The sequence below is a fragment of the Oncorhynchus masou genome, chromosome 2 (genome assembly GCF_036934945.1).
Source record: "Oncorhynchus masou masou isolate Uvic2021 chromosome 2, UVic_Omas_1.1, whole genome shotgun sequence".
In the NCBI taxonomy this organism is placed as follows: domain Eukaryota; kingdom Metazoa; phylum Chordata; class Actinopteri; order Salmoniformes; family Salmonidae; genus Oncorhynchus; species Oncorhynchus masou.
The window spans coordinates 10,166,872-10,187,199 of NC_088213.1; the positions used below are offsets into that span (position 1 = coordinate 10,166,872).

General features: G+C 39.5%; 1 protein-coding gene across 2 annotated transcripts in view; it reads left to right on the forward strand.

Annotated features, from left to right (window-relative positions):
- Window positions 1-20,328, forward strand: part of LOC135555122 (homer protein homolog 2-like) — a 174,582-nt gene that overhangs the window by 113,769 nt on the left and 40,485 nt on the right. For both annotated transcript variants that reach the window (XM_064987483.1, XM_064987490.1), the window contains exon 4: window positions 4,452-4,544. In XM_064987483.1, the coding sequence (XP_064843555.1) occupies window positions 4,452-4,544 (93 nt within the window). The remainder of the gene's footprint in view (window positions 1-4,451; window positions 4,545-20,328) is intronic.

Consider the following 20,328-nt stretch of genomic DNA (forward strand, 5'->3'; position numbering starts at 1 on the left):
GATGGTGCACTACTTTAGACTAAGGCCTATAGGGGTGATGGTGCACTACTTTAGACTAAGGTCTATAGGGGTGATGGTGCACTACTGTTGACTAAGGTCTATAGGGGTGATGGTGCACTACTGTTGACTAAGGTCTATAGGGGTGATGGTGCACTACTTTAGACTAAGGCCTATAGGGGTGATGGTGCACTACTGTTGACTAAGGTCTATAGGGGTGATGGTGCACTACTTTAGACTAAGGTCTATAGGGGTGATGGTGCACTACTGTTGACTAAGGTCTATAGGGGTGATGGTGCACTACTGTTGACTAAGGTCTATAGGGGTGATGGTGCACTACTGTTGACTAAGGTCTATAGGGGTGATGGTGCACTACTGTTGACTAAGGTCTATAGGGGTGATGGTGCACTACTGTTGACTAAGGTCTATAGGGGTAATGGTGCACTACTGTTGACTAAGGTCTATAGGGGTGATGGTGCACTACTGTTGACTAAGGTCTATAGGGGTGATGGTGCACTACTGTTGACTAAGGCCTATAGGGGTGATGGTGCACTACTTTAGACTAAGGCCTATAGGGGTGATGGTGCACTACTGTTGACTAAGGTCTATAGGGGTGATGGTGCACTACTGTTGACTAAGGTCTATAGGGGTGATGGTGCACTACTGTTGACTAAGGTCTATAGGGGTGATGGTGCACTACTGTTGACTAAGGTCTATAGGGGTGATGGTGCACTACTGTTGACTAAGGCCTATAGGGGTGATGGTGCACTACTGTTGACTAAGGTCTATAGGGGTGATGGTGCACTACTTTAGACTGTCTATAGTGGTGATGGTGCACTACTTTAGACTAAGGCCTATAGGGGTGATGGTGCACTACTTTAGACTAAGGTCTATAGTGGTGATGGTGCACTACTTTAGACTAAGGTCTATAGTGGTGATGGTGCACTACTTTAGACTAAGGCCTATAGGGGTGATGGTGCACTACTGTTGACTAAGGTCTATAGGGGTGATGGTGCACTACTTTGGACTAAGGTCTATAGGGGTGATGGTGCACTACTTTAGACTAAGGCTTATAGGGGTGATGGTGCACTACTGTTGGTGCACTACTGTTGACTAAGGTCTATAGGGGTGATGGTGCACTACTGTTGACTAAGGTCTATAGGGGTGATGGTGCACTACTGTTGACTAAGGTCTATAGGGGTGATGGTGCACTACTTTAGACTAAGGCCTATAGGGGTGATGGTGCACTACTGTTGACTAAGGTCTATAGGGGTGATGGTGCACTACTTTAGACTAAGGTCTATAGGGGTGATGGTGCACTACTTTAGACTAAGGTCTATAGGGGTGATGGTGCACTACTGTTGACTAAGGTCTATAGGGGTGATGGTGCACTACTGTTGACTAAGGTCTATAGGGGTGATGGTGCACTACTGTTGACTAAGGTCTATAGGGGTGATGGTGCACTACTGTTGACTAAGGTCTATAGGGGTAATGGTGCACTACTGTTGACTAAGGTCTATAGGGGTAATGGTGCACTACTGTTGACTAAGGTCTATAGGGGTGATGGTGCACTACTGTTGACTAAGGTCTATAGGGGTGATGGTGCACTACTGTTGACTAAGGCCTATAGGGGTAATGGTGCACTACTTTAGACTAAGGTCTATAGTGGTGATGGTGCACTACTTTAGACTAAGGTCTATAGGGGTGATGGTGCACTACTGTTGACTAAGGTCTATAGGGGTGATGGTGCACTACTGTTGACTAAGGTCTATAGGGGTGATGGTGCACTACTGTTGACTAAGGTCTATAGGGGTGATGGTGCACTACTTTAGACTAAGGTCTATAGGGGTGATGGTGCACTACTGTTGACTAAGGTCTATAGGGGTGATGGTGCACTACTTTAGACTAAGGTCTATAGTGGTGATGGTGCACTACTTTAGACTAAGGCCTATAGGGGTGATGGTGCACTACTGTTGACTAAGGTCTATAGGGGTGATGGTGCACTACTGTTGACTAAGGTCTATAGGGGTGATGGTGCACTACTGTTGACTAAGGTCTATAGGGGTGATGGTGCACTACTGTTGACTAAGGTCTATAGGGGTGATGGTGCACTACTGTTGACTAAGTCTATAGTGGTGATGGTGCACTACTTTAGACTAAGGCCTATAGGGGTGATGGTGCACTACCTTAGACTAAGGTCTATAGTGGTGATGGTGCACTACTTTAGACTAAGGTCTATAGTGGTGATGGTGCACTACTGTTGACTAAGGTCTATAGGGGTGATGGTGCACTACTGTTGACTAAGGCCTATAGGGGTGATGGTGCACTACTGTTGACTAAGGTCTATAGGGGTGATGGTGCACTACTGTTGACTAAGGTCTATAGGGGTGATGGTGCACTACTTTAGACTAAGGCCTATAGGGGTGATGGTGCACTACTGTTGACTAAGGTCTATAGGGGTGATGGTGCACTACTGTTGACTAAGGTCTATAGGGGTGATGGTGCACTACTTTAGACTAAGGCCTATAGGGGTGATGGTGCACTACTGTTGACTAAGGCCTATAGGGGTGATGGTGCACTACTGTTGACTAAGGTCTATAGGGGTGATGGTGCACTACTTTAGACTAAGGCCTATAGGGGTGATGGTGCACTACTGTTGACTAAGGTCTATAGGGGTGATGGTGCACTACTGTTGACTAAGGTCTATAGGGGTGATGGTGCACTACTGTTGACTAAGGTCTATAGGGGTGATGGTGCACTACTGTTGACTAAGACCTATAGGGGTGATGGTGCACTACTGTTGACTAAGGCTTATAGGGGTGATGGTGCACTACTTTAGACTAAGGTTTATAGGGGTGATGGTGCACTACTTTAGACTAAGGCCTATAGGGGTGATGGTGCACTACTTTAGACTAAGGTTTATAGGGGTGATGGTGCACTACTGTTGACTAAGGTCTATAGGGGTGATGGTGCACTACTGTTGACTAAGGCCTATAGGGGTGATGGTGCACTACTGTTGACTAAGGCCTATAGGGGTGATGGTGCACTACTGTTGACTAAGGTCTATAGGGGTGATGGTGCACTACTGTTGACTAAGGCCTATAGGGGTGATGGTGCACTACTGTTGACTAAGGCCTATAGGGGTGATGGTGCACTACTTTAGACTAAGGCCTATAGGGGTGATGGTGCACTACTTTAGACTAAGGCCTATAGGGGTGATGGTGCACTACTGTTGACTAAGGCCTATAGGGGTGATGGTGCACTACTTTAGACTAAGGCCTATAGGGGTGATGGTGCACTACCTTAGACTAAGGTCTATAGGGGTGATGGTGCACTACTTTAGACTAAGGCCTATAGGGGTGATGGTGCACTACTGTTGACTAAGGTCTATAGGGGTGATGGTGCACTACTGTTGACTAAGGTCTATAGGGGTGATGGTGCACTACTGTTGACTAAGGTCTATAGGGGTGATGGTGCACTACTGTTGACTAAGGTCTATAGGGGTGATGGTGCACTACTGTTGACTCAGGTCTATAGGGGTGATGGTGCACTACTGTTGACTAAGGTCTATAGGGGTGATGGTGCACTACTGTTGACTAAGGTCTATAGGGGTGATGGTGCACTACTGTTGACTAAGGTCTATAGGGGTGATGGTGCACTACTGTTGACTAAGGTCTATAGGGTGATGGTGCACTACTGTTGACTAAGGTCTATAGGGGTGATGGTGCACTACTTTAGACTAAGGCCTATAGGGGTGATGGTGCACTACTGTTGACTAAGGTCTATAGGGGTGATGGTGCACTACTGTTGACTAAGGTCTATAGGGGTGATGGTGCACTACTTTAGACTAAGGCCTACAGGGTGATGGTGCACTACTGTTGACTAAGGTCTATAGGGGTGATGGTGCACTACTGTTGACTAAGGTCTATAGGGGTGATGGTGCACTACTTTAGACTAAGGCATATAGGGGTGATGGTGCACTACTGTTGACTAAGGCCTATAGGGGTGATGGTGCACTACTTTAGACTAAGGTCTATAGGGGTGATGGTGCACTACTTTAGACTAAGGTCTATAGGGGTGATGGTGCACTACTTTAGACTAAGGTCTATAGGGGTGATGGTGCACTACTTTAGACTAAGGCCTATAGGGGTGATGGTGCACTACTGTTGACTAAGGCCTATAGGGGTGATGGTGCACTACTTTAGACTAAGGCCTATAGGGGTGATGGTGCACTACTTTACACTAAGGCCTATAGGGGTGATGGTGCACTACTTTAGACTAAGGTTTATAGGGGTGATGGTGCACTACTTTAGACCAGGTTCCATTGGGGACATGTGATTACATCATCATTAAGCGACACTCACACATCGCTTGTCTCCAGTGATTTTTGTTTTTATATTTGAACTTGTGTTAATCAATCTTTTTCCTTGTTTATTTTTCTCATCTTGTTTCAGTTTGCTGAGAAGTTCCAGGAAGTGAAGGAAGCAGCGAAGCTGGCCAGGGACAAGTCACAGGAGAAGATGGAGACATCGAGTAACAATTCCCAGGTAACATACGGACACGCACACAGACACATGGTCACACACACACACACACCCATAATAACATGTGAAGAAGCTGTGAATTGCACACACACACACAGACACATGGTCACACACATCCATAATAACATGTGAAGAAGCTGTGAATTGCACACACACACACACACACACACACACAACACACACACACACACACACACATAATAACATGTGAAGAAGCTGTGAATTGCACACACACACACACACACACACACACACACACACACACACACACAGAAACACACACACACATAATAACATGTGAAGAAGCTGTGAATTGCACACACACACACACACAGAAACACACACACACACACGCACGCATGTGCACAGATACATACAGTTGAAGTCGGAAGTTGACATAGGTTGGAGTCATTAACTCGTTTTTCAACCACTCCACAAATGTCTTGTTATCAAACTATAGTTTAGGCAAGTCGGTTAGGACATTTACATTGTGCATGAGTCCTTTTTCCAACTATTGTTTACAGACAAATTATTTCACTTATTATTCACTGTATCACAATTCTAGTGGGTCAGAAGTTTACATACACTAATTTGACTGTGCCTTTAAACAGCTTGATGTCATGACTTTAGAAGCTTCTGATTGGCTAATTGACATCATTTGACTCAATTGGAGGTGTACCTGTGGATGTATTTCAAGGTCTACCTTCAAACACAGTGCCTCTTTGCTTGACATCAATGCTGATCTCTTTTGATTTTCCCAAGACATGTAGATCTCCACAAGTCTGGTTCATCTTTGGGAGCAAATTCCAAATGCCTGAAGGTACCACGTTCATATGTACAAACAATAGTAGGCAAGTATAAACACCATGGGGCCATGCAGCTGTCATACCGCTCAGGAAGGAGACGCGTTCTGTCTCCTAGAGATGAAGGTACCTTGGTGCGAAAAGTGCAAATCAATCCCAGAACAACAGCAAAGGACCTTGTGAAGATGCTAGAGTATCTAGAATACAAAAGTATCTATATTCACAGTAAAACGAGTCGACATAACCTGAAAGGCTGCTCAGCAAGGAAGAAGCCACTGCTCCAAAACTGCCATAAAAAAGCCAGACTATGGTTTGCAACTGCACATGGGGATAAAGAATGTACTTTTTGGAGAAATGTCCTCTGGTCTGATGACACAAAAACAAACTGTTTGGCCATAATGACCATCGTTATGTTTGGAGGAACAAGGGGGAGGCTTGCAACCCGAAGAACACCATCCCAACCGTAAGGCACGGGGATGGCAGAATCATGTGGTGGGGGTGCTTTGCTGCAGGAGGGACTGGTGCACTTCACAAAATAGATGGCATCATGAGATAGGAAAATTATGTGGATAAATGAAGCAACATCTCAAGACATCAGTTAAATCTTGGTCGCAAGTGGGTCTTCCAAATGGACAATGACCCCAAGCATACTTCCAAAGTTGTGGAAAAATGGCTTAAGGACAACAAAGTCAAGGTATTGGAGTGACCATCACAAAGCCCTGACCTCAGTCCCATAGAAAATGTGTGGGCAGAACTGAAAAAGCGTGTGCGAGCAAGGAGGCCTACAAACCTGACTCAGTTACACCAGCTCTGTCAGGAGGAATGGGCCAAAATTCACCCAAATTATTGTGGAAGGCTGCCCGAAACATTTGACCCAAGTTAAACAATTTAAAGGCAATGCTACCAAACACTAATTGAGTGTATGTAAACTTCTGACCCACTGGAAATGTGATGAAAGTCATAAAAGCTGAAATAAATCATTCTCTCTACTATTATTCTGACATTTCACATTCTTAAAATGAAGTGGTGATCCTAACTGACCTAAGACAGACTAAGGTGTATGTTATCTTCTGACTTCTTCAACTATATATACACACACCCAGTAATGAGTGACTCGGTGTCGTGAAGTGATACTTGGTGTGTGGGGGTCAAAGGTGACCGGGAGTCACTTATCATCTGCCAGCCGCCAAACAGACACGTAATCTACCCTGGGAGGCTGTAATGTGACGGGTCAGAGCTGTAAACAGTCTGCTGGATTGTGTTACATCATCTCATCAACAGCCTGAGGACAGTATCCTGACTGTTAGTTCTGTTCTAACATGTCCTCTCATTAGTATTCTAACATGTCCTCTCATTAGTATTCTAACATGTCCTCTCATTAGTATTCTAACATGTCCTCTCATTAGTATCCTGACATGTCATCTCATTAGTATTCTAACATGTCCTCTCATTAGTATTCTAACATGTCCTCTCATTAGTATTCTAACATGTCCTCTCATTAGTGTTCTAACATGTCCTCTCATTAGTATTCTAACATGTCCTCTCATTAGTATCCTGACTGTCAGTTCTGTTCTAACATGTCCTCTCATTAGTGTTCTAACATGTCCTCTCATTAGTATTCTAACATGTCCTCTCATTAGTATTCTAACATGTCCTCTCATTAGTATTCTAACATGTCCTCTCATTAGTATTCTAACATGTCCTCTCATTAGTATTCTAACATGTCCTCTCATTAGTATTCTAACATGTCCTCTCATTACTATTCTGACATGTCCTCTCGTTAGTATTCTAACATGTCATCTCATTAGTATTCTAACATGTCCTCTCATTAGTATTCTAACATGTCCTCTCATTAGTATTCTAACATGTCCTCTCATTAGTATTCTGACATGTCCTCTCATTAGTATTCTGACTGTCAGTTCTGTTCTAACATGTCCTCTCATTAGTATTCTGACTGTTAGTTCTGTTCTAACATGTCCTCTCATTAGTATTCTAACGTCCTCTCATTAGTATCCTGACTGTCAGTTCTGTTCTAACATGTCCTCTCATTAGTATTCTGACTGCCAGTTCTGTTCTAACATGTCCTCTCATTAGTATTCTAACATGTCCTCTCATTAGTATTCTGACTGTCAGTTCTGTTCATTACTGTAGTTCTGTTCTAACATGTCCTCTCATTAGTATTCTAACATGTCCTCTCATTCTGACTGTTAGTTCTGTTCTAACATGTCATTCTAACATGTCCTCTCATTAGTATTCTAACTGCCAGTTCTGTTCTAACATGTCCTCTCTCTGACTTAGTTCTATTCTAACATGTCCTCTCATTAGTATTCTGACTGTCCTCTCATTAGTCTCTGTTCTAACATGTCCTCTCATTAGTATTCTGACTGTTAGTTCTGTTCTAACATGTCCTCTCATTAGTATTCACATGTCCTCTCATTAGTATTCTGACTGTCAGTTCTGTTCTAACATGTCCTCTCATTAGTATTCTGACTGTCAGTTCTGTTCTAACATGTCCTCTCATTAGTATTCTAACATGTCCTCTCATTAGTATTCTGACTGTCAGTTCTCATTAGTTCTAACATGTCCTCTCATTAGTATTCTGACTGTTAGTTCTGTTCTAACATGTCCTCTCATTAGTATTCTGACTGTCAGTTCTGTTCTAACATGTCCTCTCATTAGTATTCTGACTGTCAGTTCTATTCTCATGTCCTTCTAACATGTCAGTTCTCTCATTAGTATTCTGACTGTCAGTTCTGTTCTAACATGTCCTCTCATTAGTATTCTAACATGTCCTCTCATTAGTATTCTGACATGTCCTCTCATTAGTATTCTAACTGTCAGTTCTGTTCTAACATGTCCTCTCATTAGTATTCTGACTGTCAGTTCTGTTCTAACATGTCCTCTCATTAGTATTCTAACATGTCCTCTCATTAGTATTCTGACTGTCAGTTCTGTTCTAACATGTCCTCTCATTAGTATTCTGACTGTCAGTTCTGTTCTAACATGTCCTCTCATTAGTATTCTGACTGTCAGTTCTATTCTAACATGTCCTCTCATTAGTATTCTGACTGTCAGTTCTATTCTAACATGTCCTCTCATTAGTATTCTAACATGTCCTCTCATTAGTATTCTGACTGTCAGTTCTATTCTAACATGTCCTCTCATTAGTATTCTGACTGTCAGTTCTGTTCTGACATGTCCTCTCATTAGTATTCTGACTGTTAGTTCTGTTCTAACATGTCCTCTCATTAGTATTCTGACATGTCCTCTCATTAGTATTCTGACTGTCAGTTCTGTTCTAACATGTCCTCTCATTAGTATTCTGACTGTTAGTTCTGTTCTAACATGTCCTCTCATTAGTATTCTGACTGTCAGTTCTGTTCTAACATGTCCTCTCATTAGTATTCTGACTGTTAGTTCTGTTCTAACATGTCATCTCATTAGTATTCTGACATGTCCTCTCATTAGTATTCTGACTGTCAGTTCTGTTCTAACATGTCCTCTCATTAGTATTCTGACATGTCCTCTCATTAGTATTCTGACTGTTAGTTCTGTTCTGACATGTCCTCTCATTAGTATTCTGACTGTCAGTTCTGTTCTAACATGTCCTCTCATTAGTATTCTGACTGTCAGTTCTGTTCTAACATGTCCTCTCATTAGTATTCTGACTGTTAGTTCTGTTCTAACATGTCATCTCATTAGTATTCTGACATGTCCTCTCATTAGTATTCTGACTGTCAGTTCTGTTCTAACATGTCCTCTCATTAGTATTCTGACTGTCAGTTCTGTTCTAACATGTCCTCTCATTAGTATTCTGACTGTTAGTTCTGTTCTAACATGTCATCTCATTAGTATTCTGACATGTCCTCTCATTAGTATTCTGACTGTCAGTTCTGTTCTAACATGTCCTCTCATTCTAGTAACATGTCCTCTCATTGTATTCTAACATGTCCTCTCATTAGTATTCTGACTGTCAGTTCTGTTCTAACATGTCCTCTCATTAGTATTCTGACTGTCAGTTCTGTTCTAACATGTCCTCTCATTAGTATTCTGACTGTTAGTTCTGTTCTAACATGTCCTCTCATTAGTATTCTGACTGTCAGTTCTGTTCTAACATGTCCTCTCATTAGTATTCTGACTGTTAGTTCTGTTCTAACATGTCCTCTCATTAGTATTCTGACTGTCAGTTCTGTTCTAACATGTCCTCTCATTAGTATTCTAACATGTCCTCTCATTAGTATTCTGACTGTCAGTTCTGTTCTAACATGTCCTCTCATTAGTATTCTAACATGTCCTCTCATTAGTATTCTGACTGTCAGTTCTGTTCTAACATGTCATCTCATTAGTATCCTGACTGTCAGTTCTGTTCTAACATGTCCTCTCATTAGTATTCTGACTGTCAGTTCTATTCTAACATGTCCTCTCATTAGTATTCTAACATGTCCTCTCATTAGTATTCTGACTGTCATGTTCTCATTAGTATTCTAACATGTCCTCTCATTAGTATTCTGACTGTCAGTTCTGTTCTAACATGTCCTCTCATTAGTATTCTGACTGTATTCTAACATGTCCTCTCATTAGTATTCTGACATGTCCTCTCATTAGTATTCTGACTGTCAGTCTAACATGTCCTCTCATTAGTATTCTAACATGTCCTCTCATTAGTATTCTGACTGTCAGTTCTGTTCTAACATGTCCTCTCATTAGTATTCTGACTGTCAGTTCTGTTCTAACATGTCCTCTCATTAGTATTCTGACTGTCAGTTCTGTTCTAACATGTCCTCTCATTAGTATTCTGACTGTCAGTTCTGTTCTAACATGTCTCATTAGTATTCTAACATGTCCTCTCATTAGTATTCTGACAGTTCTGTTCTAACATGTCTCATTAGTATTCTGACTGTCAGTTCTGTTCTAACATGTCCTCTCATTAGACTATTCTAACATGTCCTCTCATTAGTATTCTGACTGTCAGTCTCATTGTATTCTAACATGTCCTCTCATTAGTATTCTGACATGTCTAACATGTCTCATTAGTATTCTAACATGTCCTCTCATTAGTATTCTGACTGTCAGTTCTGTTCTAACATGTCCTCTCATTAGTATTCTGACTGTCAGTTCTGTTCTAACATGTCAGTCTCATTAGTATGTCCTCTCATTAGTATTCTGACTGTCAGTTCTGTTCTAACATGTCCTCTCATTAGTATTCTGACTGTCAGTTCATTAGTTCTAACATGTCCTCTCATTAGTATTCTAACATGTCCTCTCATTAGTATTCTAACATGTCCTCTCATTAGTATTCTGACTGTCAGTTCTGTTCTAACATGTCCTCTCATTAGTATTTGACTGTATTCTAACATGTCCTCTCTGATTAGTATTCTAACATGTCCTCTCATTTAGTTCTGTATTCTAACATGTCCTCTCATTAGTATTCTGACTGTCAGTTCTGTTCTAACATGTCCTCATTAGTATTCTGACTGTAGTTCTGTTCTAACATGTCCTCTCTGACTGTCAGTTCTGTTCTAACATGTCCTCTCATTAGTATTCTGACTGTCAGTTCTGTTCTAACATGTCCTCTCATTAGTATTCTGACTGTCAGTTCTGTTCTAACATGTCCTCTCATTAGTATTCTGACTGTCAGTTCTGTTCTAACATGTCCTCTCATTAGTATTCTAACATGTCCTCTCATTAGTATTCTGACTGTCAGTTCTGTTCTAACATGTCCTCTCATTAGTATTCTGACTGTCAGTTCTGTTCTAACATGTCCTCTCATTAGTATTCTGACTGTCAGTTCTGTTCTAACATGTCCTCTCATTACTGTATTCTGACATGTCCTCTCATTAGTATTCTGACTGTCAGTTCTGTTCTAACATGTCCTCTCATTAGTATTCTGACTGTTAGTTCTGTCAGTCTCATTGTATTCTGACTAACATGTCCTCTCATTAGTATTCTGTCAGTTCTGTTCTAACATGTCTCATTAGTATTCTAACATGTCCTCTCATTAGTATTCTGACTGTCAGTTCTGTTCTAACATGTCTCTCATTAGTATTCTGACTGTTAGTTCTGTTCTAACATGTCCTCTCATTAGTATTCTGACTGTCAGTTCTGTTCTAACATGTCCTCTCATTAGTATTCTGACTGTCAGTTCTGTTCTAACATGTCCTCTCATTAGTATTCTGACTGTCAGTTCTGTTCTAACATGTCCTCTCATTAGTATCTACTGTATTCTAACATGTCCTCTCATTAGTATTCTGACTGTCAGTTCTGTTCTAACATGTCCTCTCATTAGTATTCTGACTGTCAGTTCTGTTCTAACATGTCCTCTCATTAGTATTCTGACATGTTAGTTCTCTCATTAGTATTCTAACATGTCCTCTCATTAGTATTCTAACATGTCCTCTCATTAGTATTCTGACTGTCAGTTCTGTTCTAACATGTCCTCTCATTAGTATTCTGACTGTAGTTCTGTTCTAACATGTCCTCTCATTAGTATTCTGACTGTCAGTTCTAACATGTCCTCTCATTAGTAACATGTTCATGTCCTCTCATTAGTATTCTGACTGAGTTCTGTTCTAACATGTCCTCTCATTAGTATTCTAACATGTCCTCTCATTAGTATTCTGACTGTCAGTTCTGTTCTAACATGTCCTCTCATTAGTATTCTAACATGTCCTCTCATTAGTATTCTGACTGTCAGTTCTGTTCTAACATGTCCTCTCATTAGTATTCTGACTGTTAGTTCTGTTCTAACATGTCCTCTCATTAGTATTCTGACTGTCAGTTCTGTTCTAACATGTCCTCTCATTGTATTCTGATTCTAACATGTCCTCTCATTAGTATTCTGACTGTCAGTTCTGTTCTAACATGTCCTCTCATTAGTATTCTGACTGTATTCTCAGTTCTGTTCTAACATGTCCTCTCATTAGTATTCTGACTGTCAGTTCTGTTCTAACATGTCCTCTCATTAGTATTCTGTCACATGTCCTCTCATTAGTATTCTGACTGTCAGTTCTGTTCTAACATGTCCTCTCATTAGTATTCTGACTGTCAGTTCTGTTCTAACATGTCCTCTCATTAGTATGACTCTGATGTCCTCTCTGTCATGTCATTCTGTTCTAACATGTCCTCTCATTAGTATTCTGACTGTCAGTTCTGTTCTAACATGTCCTCTCATTAGTATTCTGACTGTCAGTTCTGTTCTAACATGTCCTCTCATTAGTATTCTGACTGTCAGTTCTGTTCTAACATGTCCTCTCATTAGTATTCTGACTGTCAGTTCTGTTCTAACATGTCCTCTCATTAGTATTCTGACTGTCAGTTCTGTTCTAACATGTCCTCTCATTAGTATTCTGACTGTTAACATGTTCTGTTCTAACATGTCTCTCATTAGTATTCTGACATGTCCTCTCATTAGTATTCTGACTGTCAGTTCTAACATGTCCTCTCATTAGTATTCTGACTGTCAGTTCTGTTCTAACATGTCCTCTCATTAGTATTCTGACTGTCAGTTCTGTTCTAACATGTCTCTCATTAGTATTCTGACTGTTAGTTCTGTTCTAACATGTCCTCTCATTAGTATTCTGACTGTTAGTTCTGTTCTAACATGTCCTCTCATTAGTATTCTGACTGTCAGTTCTGTTCTAACATGTCCTCTCATTAGTATTCTGACTGTCAGTTCTGTTCTAACATGTCCTCTCATTAGTATTCTGACTGTCAGTTCTGTTCTCATGTCCTCTCATTAGTATCCTGACTGTCAGTTCTGTTCTAACATGTCCTCTCATTAACATGTCCTCTCATTAGTATTCTGACTGTCAGTTCTATTCTAACATGTCCTCTCATTAGTATTCTAACATGTCCTCTCATTAGTATTCTGACTGTCAGTTCTGTTCTAACATGTCCTCTCATTAGTATTCTGACTGTCAGTTCTGTTCTAACATGTCCTCTCATTAGTATTCTGACTGTCAGTTCTGTTCTAACATGTCCTCTCATTAGTATTCTAACATGTCCTCTCATTAGTATTCTGACTGTCAGTTCTGTTCTAACATGTCATCTCATTATTAGTATTAACTGACTGTCAGTTCTGTTCTAACATGTCCTCTCATTAGTATTCTGACTGTCAGTTCTGTTCTAACATGTCCTCTCATTAGTATTCTTGTCAGTTCTGTTCTAACATGTCCTCTCATTAGTATTAACATGTCCTCTCATTAGTATTCTGACTGTCAGTTCTGTTCTAACATGTCCTCTCATTAGTATTCTGACTGTCAGTTCTGTTCTAACATGTCCTCTCATTAGTATTCTGACTGTCAGTTCTGTTCTAACATGTCCTCTCATTAGTATTAGTATTCTAACATGTCCTCTCATTAGTATTCTGACTGTCAGTTCTGTTCTAACATGTCCTCTCATTAGTATTCTGACTGTCAGTTCTGTTCTAACATGTCCTCTCATTAGTATTCTGACTGTCAGTTCTGTTCTAACATGTCCTCTCATTAGTATTCTGACTGTCAGTTCTGTTCTAACATGTCCTCTCATTAGTATTCTGACATGTCCTCTCATTAGTATTCTGACTGTCAGTTCTGTTCTAACATGTCCTCTCATTAGTATTCTGACTGTCAGTTCTGTTCTAACATGTCCTCTCATTAGTATTCTGACTGTCAGTTCTGTTCTAACATGTCCTCTCATTAGTATTCTGACTGTCAGTTCTGTTCTAACATGTCCTCTCATTAGTATTCTGACTGTCAGTTCTGTTCTAACATGTCCTCTCATTAGTATTCTAACATGTCCTCTCATTAGTATCTCTGACTGTCATGTTCATTAGTATTCTAACATGTCCTCTCATTAGTATTCTGACTGTCAGTTCTGTTCTAACATGTCCTCTCATTAGTATTCTGACTGTCAGTTCTGTTCTAACATGTCCTCTCATTAGTATTCTGACTGTCAGTTCTGTTCTAACATGTCCTCTCATTAGTATCTCTAGTACTGAGTTCTATTCTAACAGTTCTGTTCTAACATGTCCTCTCATTAGTATTCTACTGTCAGTTCTGTTCTAACATGTCCTCTCATTAGTATTCTGACTGTCAGTTCTGTTCTAACATGTCCTCTCATTAGTATTACTGTATTCTAACATGTCCTCTCATTAGTATTCTAACTGTCATTAGTTCTGTTCTAACATGTCCTCTCATTAGTATTCTGACTGTCAGTTCTGTTCTAACATGTCCTCTCATTAGTATTCTAACATGTCCTCTCATTAGTATTCTAACATGTCCTTCATTGTATTCTAACATGTCTCTCATTAGTATTCTGACTTAGTTCTATTCTAACATGTCCTCTCATTAGTATTCTGACTGTCAGTTCTGTTCTAACATGTCCTCTCATTAGTATTCTGACTGTCAGTTCTGTTCTAACATGTCCTCTCATTAGTATTCTGACTGTTAGTTCTGTTCTAACATGTCCTCTCATTAGTATTCTGACTGTCAGTTCTGTTCTAACATGTCCTCTCATTAGTATTCTGACTGTCAGTTCTGTTCTAACATGTCCTCTCATTAGTATTCTGACTGTCAGTTCTGTTCTAACATGTCCTCTCATTAGTATTCTAACTGTCAGTTCTGTTCTAACATGTCCTCTCATTAGTATTCTGACTGTCAGTTTCATGTTCATTAGTAACATGTCATGTCTCATTAGTATTCTGACTGCCAGTGTTCTGTTCTAACATGTCCTCTCATTAGTATTCTAACATGTCCTCTCATATTCTAACATGTCCTCATTAGTATTCTGACTGTCAGTTCTGTTCTAACATGTCCTCTCATTAGTATTCTAACATGTCCTCTCATTAGTATTCTGACTGTCAGTTCTGTTCTAACATGTCTCTCATTAGTATTCTGACTTCTCAGTTCTGTTCTAACATGTCCTCTCATTAGTATTCTGACTGTCAGTTCTGTTCTAACATGTCCTCTCATTAGTATTCTACACTGTCAGTTCTGTTCTAACATGTCCTCTCATTAGTATTCTAACATGTCCTCTCATTAGTATTCTGACTGTCAGTTCTGTTCTAACATGTCCTCTCATTAGTATTCTAACATGTCCTCTCACTGTAGTTCTGTTCTAACATGTCCTCTCATTAGTATTCTGACTGTCAGTTCTGTTCTAACATGTCCTCTCATTAGTATTCTAACATGTCATCTCATTAGTATTCTGACTGTCAGTTCTATTCTAACATGTCATCTCATTAGTATTCTAACATGTCCTCTCATTAGTATTCTGACTGTCAGTTCTGTTCTAACATGTCCTCTCATTAGTATTCTGACTGTCAGTTCTGTTCTAACATGTCCTCTCATTAGTATTCTAACTGTCAGTTCTGTTCTAACATGTCCTCTCATTAGTATTCTAACATGTCCTCTCATTAGTATTCTGACTGTCAGTTCTGTTCTAACATGTCCTCTCATTAGTATTCTAACATGTCCTCTCATTAGTATTCTGACTGTCAGTTCTGTTCTAACATGTCCTCTCATTAGTATTCTGACTGTCAGTTCTGTTCTAACATGTCCTCTCATTAGTATTCTAACATGTCCTCTCATTAGTATTCTGACTGCCAGTTCTGTTCTAACATGTCCTCTCATTAGTATTCTAACATGTCATCTCATTAGTATTCTGACTGTCAGTTCTATTCTAACATGTCATCTCATTAGTATTCTAACATGTCATCTCATTAGTATTCTGTCAGTTCTGTTCTAACATGTCCTCTCATTAGTATTCTGACTGTCAGTTCTGTTCTAACATGTCCTCTCATTAGTATTCTGACTGTCAGTAACATGTCATCTCATTGTTCTAACATGTCCTCTCATTAGTATTCTGACTGTCAGTTCTGTTCTAACATGTCCTCTCATTAGTATTCTGACTGTCAGTTCTGTTCTAACATGTCCTCTCATTAGTATTCTGACTGTCAGTTCTGTTCTAACATGTCCTCTCATTAGTATTCTGACTGTCAGTTCTATTCTAACATGTCATCTCATTAGTATTCTAACATGTCCTCTCATTAGTATTCTGACTGTCAGTTCTGTTCTAACATGTCATCTCATTAGTATTCTAACATGTCCTCTCATTAGTATTCTGACTGTCAGTTCTGTTCTAACATGTCCTCTCATTAGTATTCTGACTGTCAGTTCTGTTCTAACATGTCATCTCATTAGTATTCTAACATGTCCTCTCATTAGTATTCTGACTGTCAGTTCTGTTCTAACATGTCCTCTCATTAGTATTCTAACATGTCCTCTCATTAGTATTCTGACTGTCAGTTCTGTTCTAACATGTCCTCTCATTAGTATTCTAACATGTCCTCTCATTAGTATTCTGACTGTCAGTTCTGTTCTAACATGTCCTCTCATTAGTATTCTGACTGTCAGTTCTGTTCTAACATGTCCTCTCATTAGTATTCTGTTCTAACATGTCCTCTCATTAGTATTCTGACTGTCAGTTCTGTTCTAACATGTCCTCTCATTAGTATTCTGACTGTCAGTTCTGTTCTAACATGTCCTCTCATTAGTATTCTGACTGTCAGTTCTGTTCTAACATGTCCTCTCATTAGTATTCTGACTGTCAGTTCTGTTCTAACATGTCCTCTCATTAGTATTCTGACTGTCAGTTCTGTTCTAACATGTCCTGTCATTAGTATTCTGACTGTCAGTTCTGTTCTAACATGTCCTGTCATTAGTATTCTGACTGCCAGTTCTGTTCTAACATGTCCTCTCATTAGTATTCTAACATGTCCTCTCATTAGTATTCTAACATGTCCTCTCATTAGTATTCTGACTGTCAGTTCTGTTCTAACATGTCCTCTCATTAGTATTCTGACTGTCAGTTCTGTTCTAACATGTCCTCTCATTAGTATTCTGACTGTCAGTTCTGTTCTAACATGTTCTCTCATTAGTATTCTGACTTTCAGTTCTGTTCTAACATGTCCTCTCATTAGTATTCTCTACTGTCAGTTCTGTTCTAACATGTCCTCTCACTAGTATTCTAACATGTCCTCTCATTAGTATTCTGACTGTCAGTTCTGTTCTAACATGTCCTCTCATTAGTATTCTGACTGTCAGTTCTGTTCTAACATGTCCTCTCATTAGTATTCTAACATGTCCATGTCCTCTCATTAGTATTCTGACTGTCAGTTCTGTTCTAACATGTCCTCTCATTAGTATTCTAACATGTCCTCTCATTAGTATTCTGACTGTCAGTTCTGTTCTAACATGTCATCTCATTAGTATTCTAACATGTCCTCTCATTAGTATTCTGACTGTCAGTTCTGTTCTAACATGTCCTCTCATTAGTATTCTGACTGTCAGTTCTGTTCTAACATGTCCTCTCATTAGTATTCTGACTGTCAGTTCTGTTCTAACATGTCCTCTCATTAGTATTCTAACATGTCCTCTCATTCTGACTGTAGTTCTGTTCTAACATGTCCTCTCATTAGTATTCTAACATGTCCTCTCATTAGTATTCTGACTGTTAGTTCTGTTCTAACATGTCCTCTCATTAGTATTCTGACTGTCAGTTCTGTTCTAACATGTCCTCTCATTAGTATTCTAACATGTCCTCTCATTAGTCATTCTGACTGTATTCCAGTTCTGTTCTAACATGTCCTCTCATTAGTATTCTAACTGTCAGTTCTAACATGTCCTCTCATTAGTATTCTGACTGTCAGTTCTATTCTAACCTCTCATTAGTATTCTAACATGTCCTCTCATTAGTATTCTGACTGTCAGTTCTGTTCTAACATGTCCTCTCATTAGTATTCTGACTGTCAGTTCTGTTCTAACATGTCTCATTAGTATTCTCATTAGTATTCTAACATGTCATCTCATTAGTATTCTAACATGTCCTCTCATTAGTATTCTGACTGTCAGTTCTGTTCTAACATGTCCTCTCATTAGTATTCTGACTGTCAGTTCTGTTCTAACATGTCCTCTCATTAGTATTCTGACTGTCAGTTCTGTTCTAACATGTCTCTCATTAGTATTCTGACTGTCAGTTCTATTCTAACATGTCATCTCATTAGTATTCTAACATGTCCTCTCATTAGTATTCTGACTGTCAGTTCTGTTCTAACATGTTCTCATTAGTATTCTAACATGTCCTCTCATTAGTATTCTGACTGTCAGTTCTGTTCTAACATGTCCTCTCATTAGTATTCTGACTGTCAGTTCTGTTCTAACATGTCATCTCATTATGTCCTCTCATTAGTATTCTGACTGTCAGTTCTGTTCTAACAACATGTCCTCTCATTAGTATTCTAACATGTCCTCTCATTAGTATTCTGACTGAGTTCTGTTCTAACATGTCTCATTAGTATTCTAACATGTCCTCTCATTAGTATTAGTATTCTAACATGTCCTCTCATTAGTATTCTGACTGTCAGTTCTGTTCTAACATGTCCTCTCATTAGTATTCTAACTGTCAGTTCTGTTCTAACATGTCCTCTCATTAGTATTCTGACTGTCAGTTCTGTTCTAACATGTCCTCTCATTAGTATTCTAACATGTCCTCTCATTAGTATTCTAACATGTCCTCTCATTAGTATTCTGACTGTCAGTTCTGTTCTGTTCTAACATGTCCTCTCATTAGTATTCTGACTGTCAGTTCTGTTCTAACATGTCCTCTCATTAGTATTCTATTCTAACATGTCATTCTAACATGTCCTCTCATTAGTATTCTGACTGTCAGTTCTGTTCTAACATGTCATCTCATTAGTATTCTGACGGTCAGTTCTGTTCTAACATGTCCTCTCATTAGTATTCTAACTGTCAGTTCTGTTCTAACATGTCCTCATTAGTATTCTGACTTCAGTTCTATTCTAACATGTCCTCTCATTAGTATTCTGACTGTCAGTTCTATTCTAACATGTCCTCTCATTAGTATTCTGACTGTCATTTCTATTCTAACATGTCCTCTCATTAGTATTCTAACATGTCATCTCATTAGTATTCTAACATGTCATCTCATTAGTATTCTAACATGTCATCTCATTAGTATTCTAACATGTCATCTCATTAGTATTCTAACATGTCATCTCATTAGTATTCTAACATGTCATCTCATTAGTATTCTAACATGTCATCTCATTAGTATTCTGACTGTGTACGCTCCCTATTTAAGCCCCAAAATTCCCTGGATATATTGGATGAGGCCCAAATGGAACCCTATCCACTACGTTTGACCAGAGCCAATGACAACCGTAGCATGTGTTCTCTTTATTTGGTCCGACATCAGATGGTTTAATCACATTCCTATTCAGAGGAAACTGGACTCGATTACTGTCTATTACTCTCCATTTATTAGATAAAGTTGAATAGTTTTTTTTATTTTTTATTTTTAAATTTGCATAGATAATTATTTAATATGTGCTCCACTGGGCTGTAATGATAATATCTTCATTAATTAGCAGTAGTCGGTTGTTTTGGGGTGTATAATCTCTCTTCGACAGAGCTACGTTAACATAACTGGTACCTTTTAGAGTCTGGGGAAGGAATGGGAATGCGTGGGTTAACGAGCAGCAGTAGTTCCACTGTTTGGGTTTTTCCATCACTGGTTATTTGGACAAATCGCATCGATCACATTTCTGAAGGGGCCATTCGGCCTCTCATTCGTTGAGAGACGGTGGAGCTCCTCGTTCCAGCATCTCTTAATCCCCTTCAGATACGGAACCAGAAATGAATCCTGCAGCTGACCAATCACGTGTGACTTTAGCTCCGGTTAACCGAGATGGTTCTATTCATTAATATATTGCTGGTTTACCTGATAAAACCATTGCAGCACAGAGAGAGGAGAGGATGGTCATGTCCCAAATAGAGCCCTATTCCCTATATAGTTGTACTACTATAGACCAGAGCCCTATTCCCTATATAGTGGTACTACTATAGACCAGAGCCCTATTCCCTATATAGTGGTACTACTATAGACCAGAGCCTATTCCCTATATAGTGCTACTACTATAGACCAGA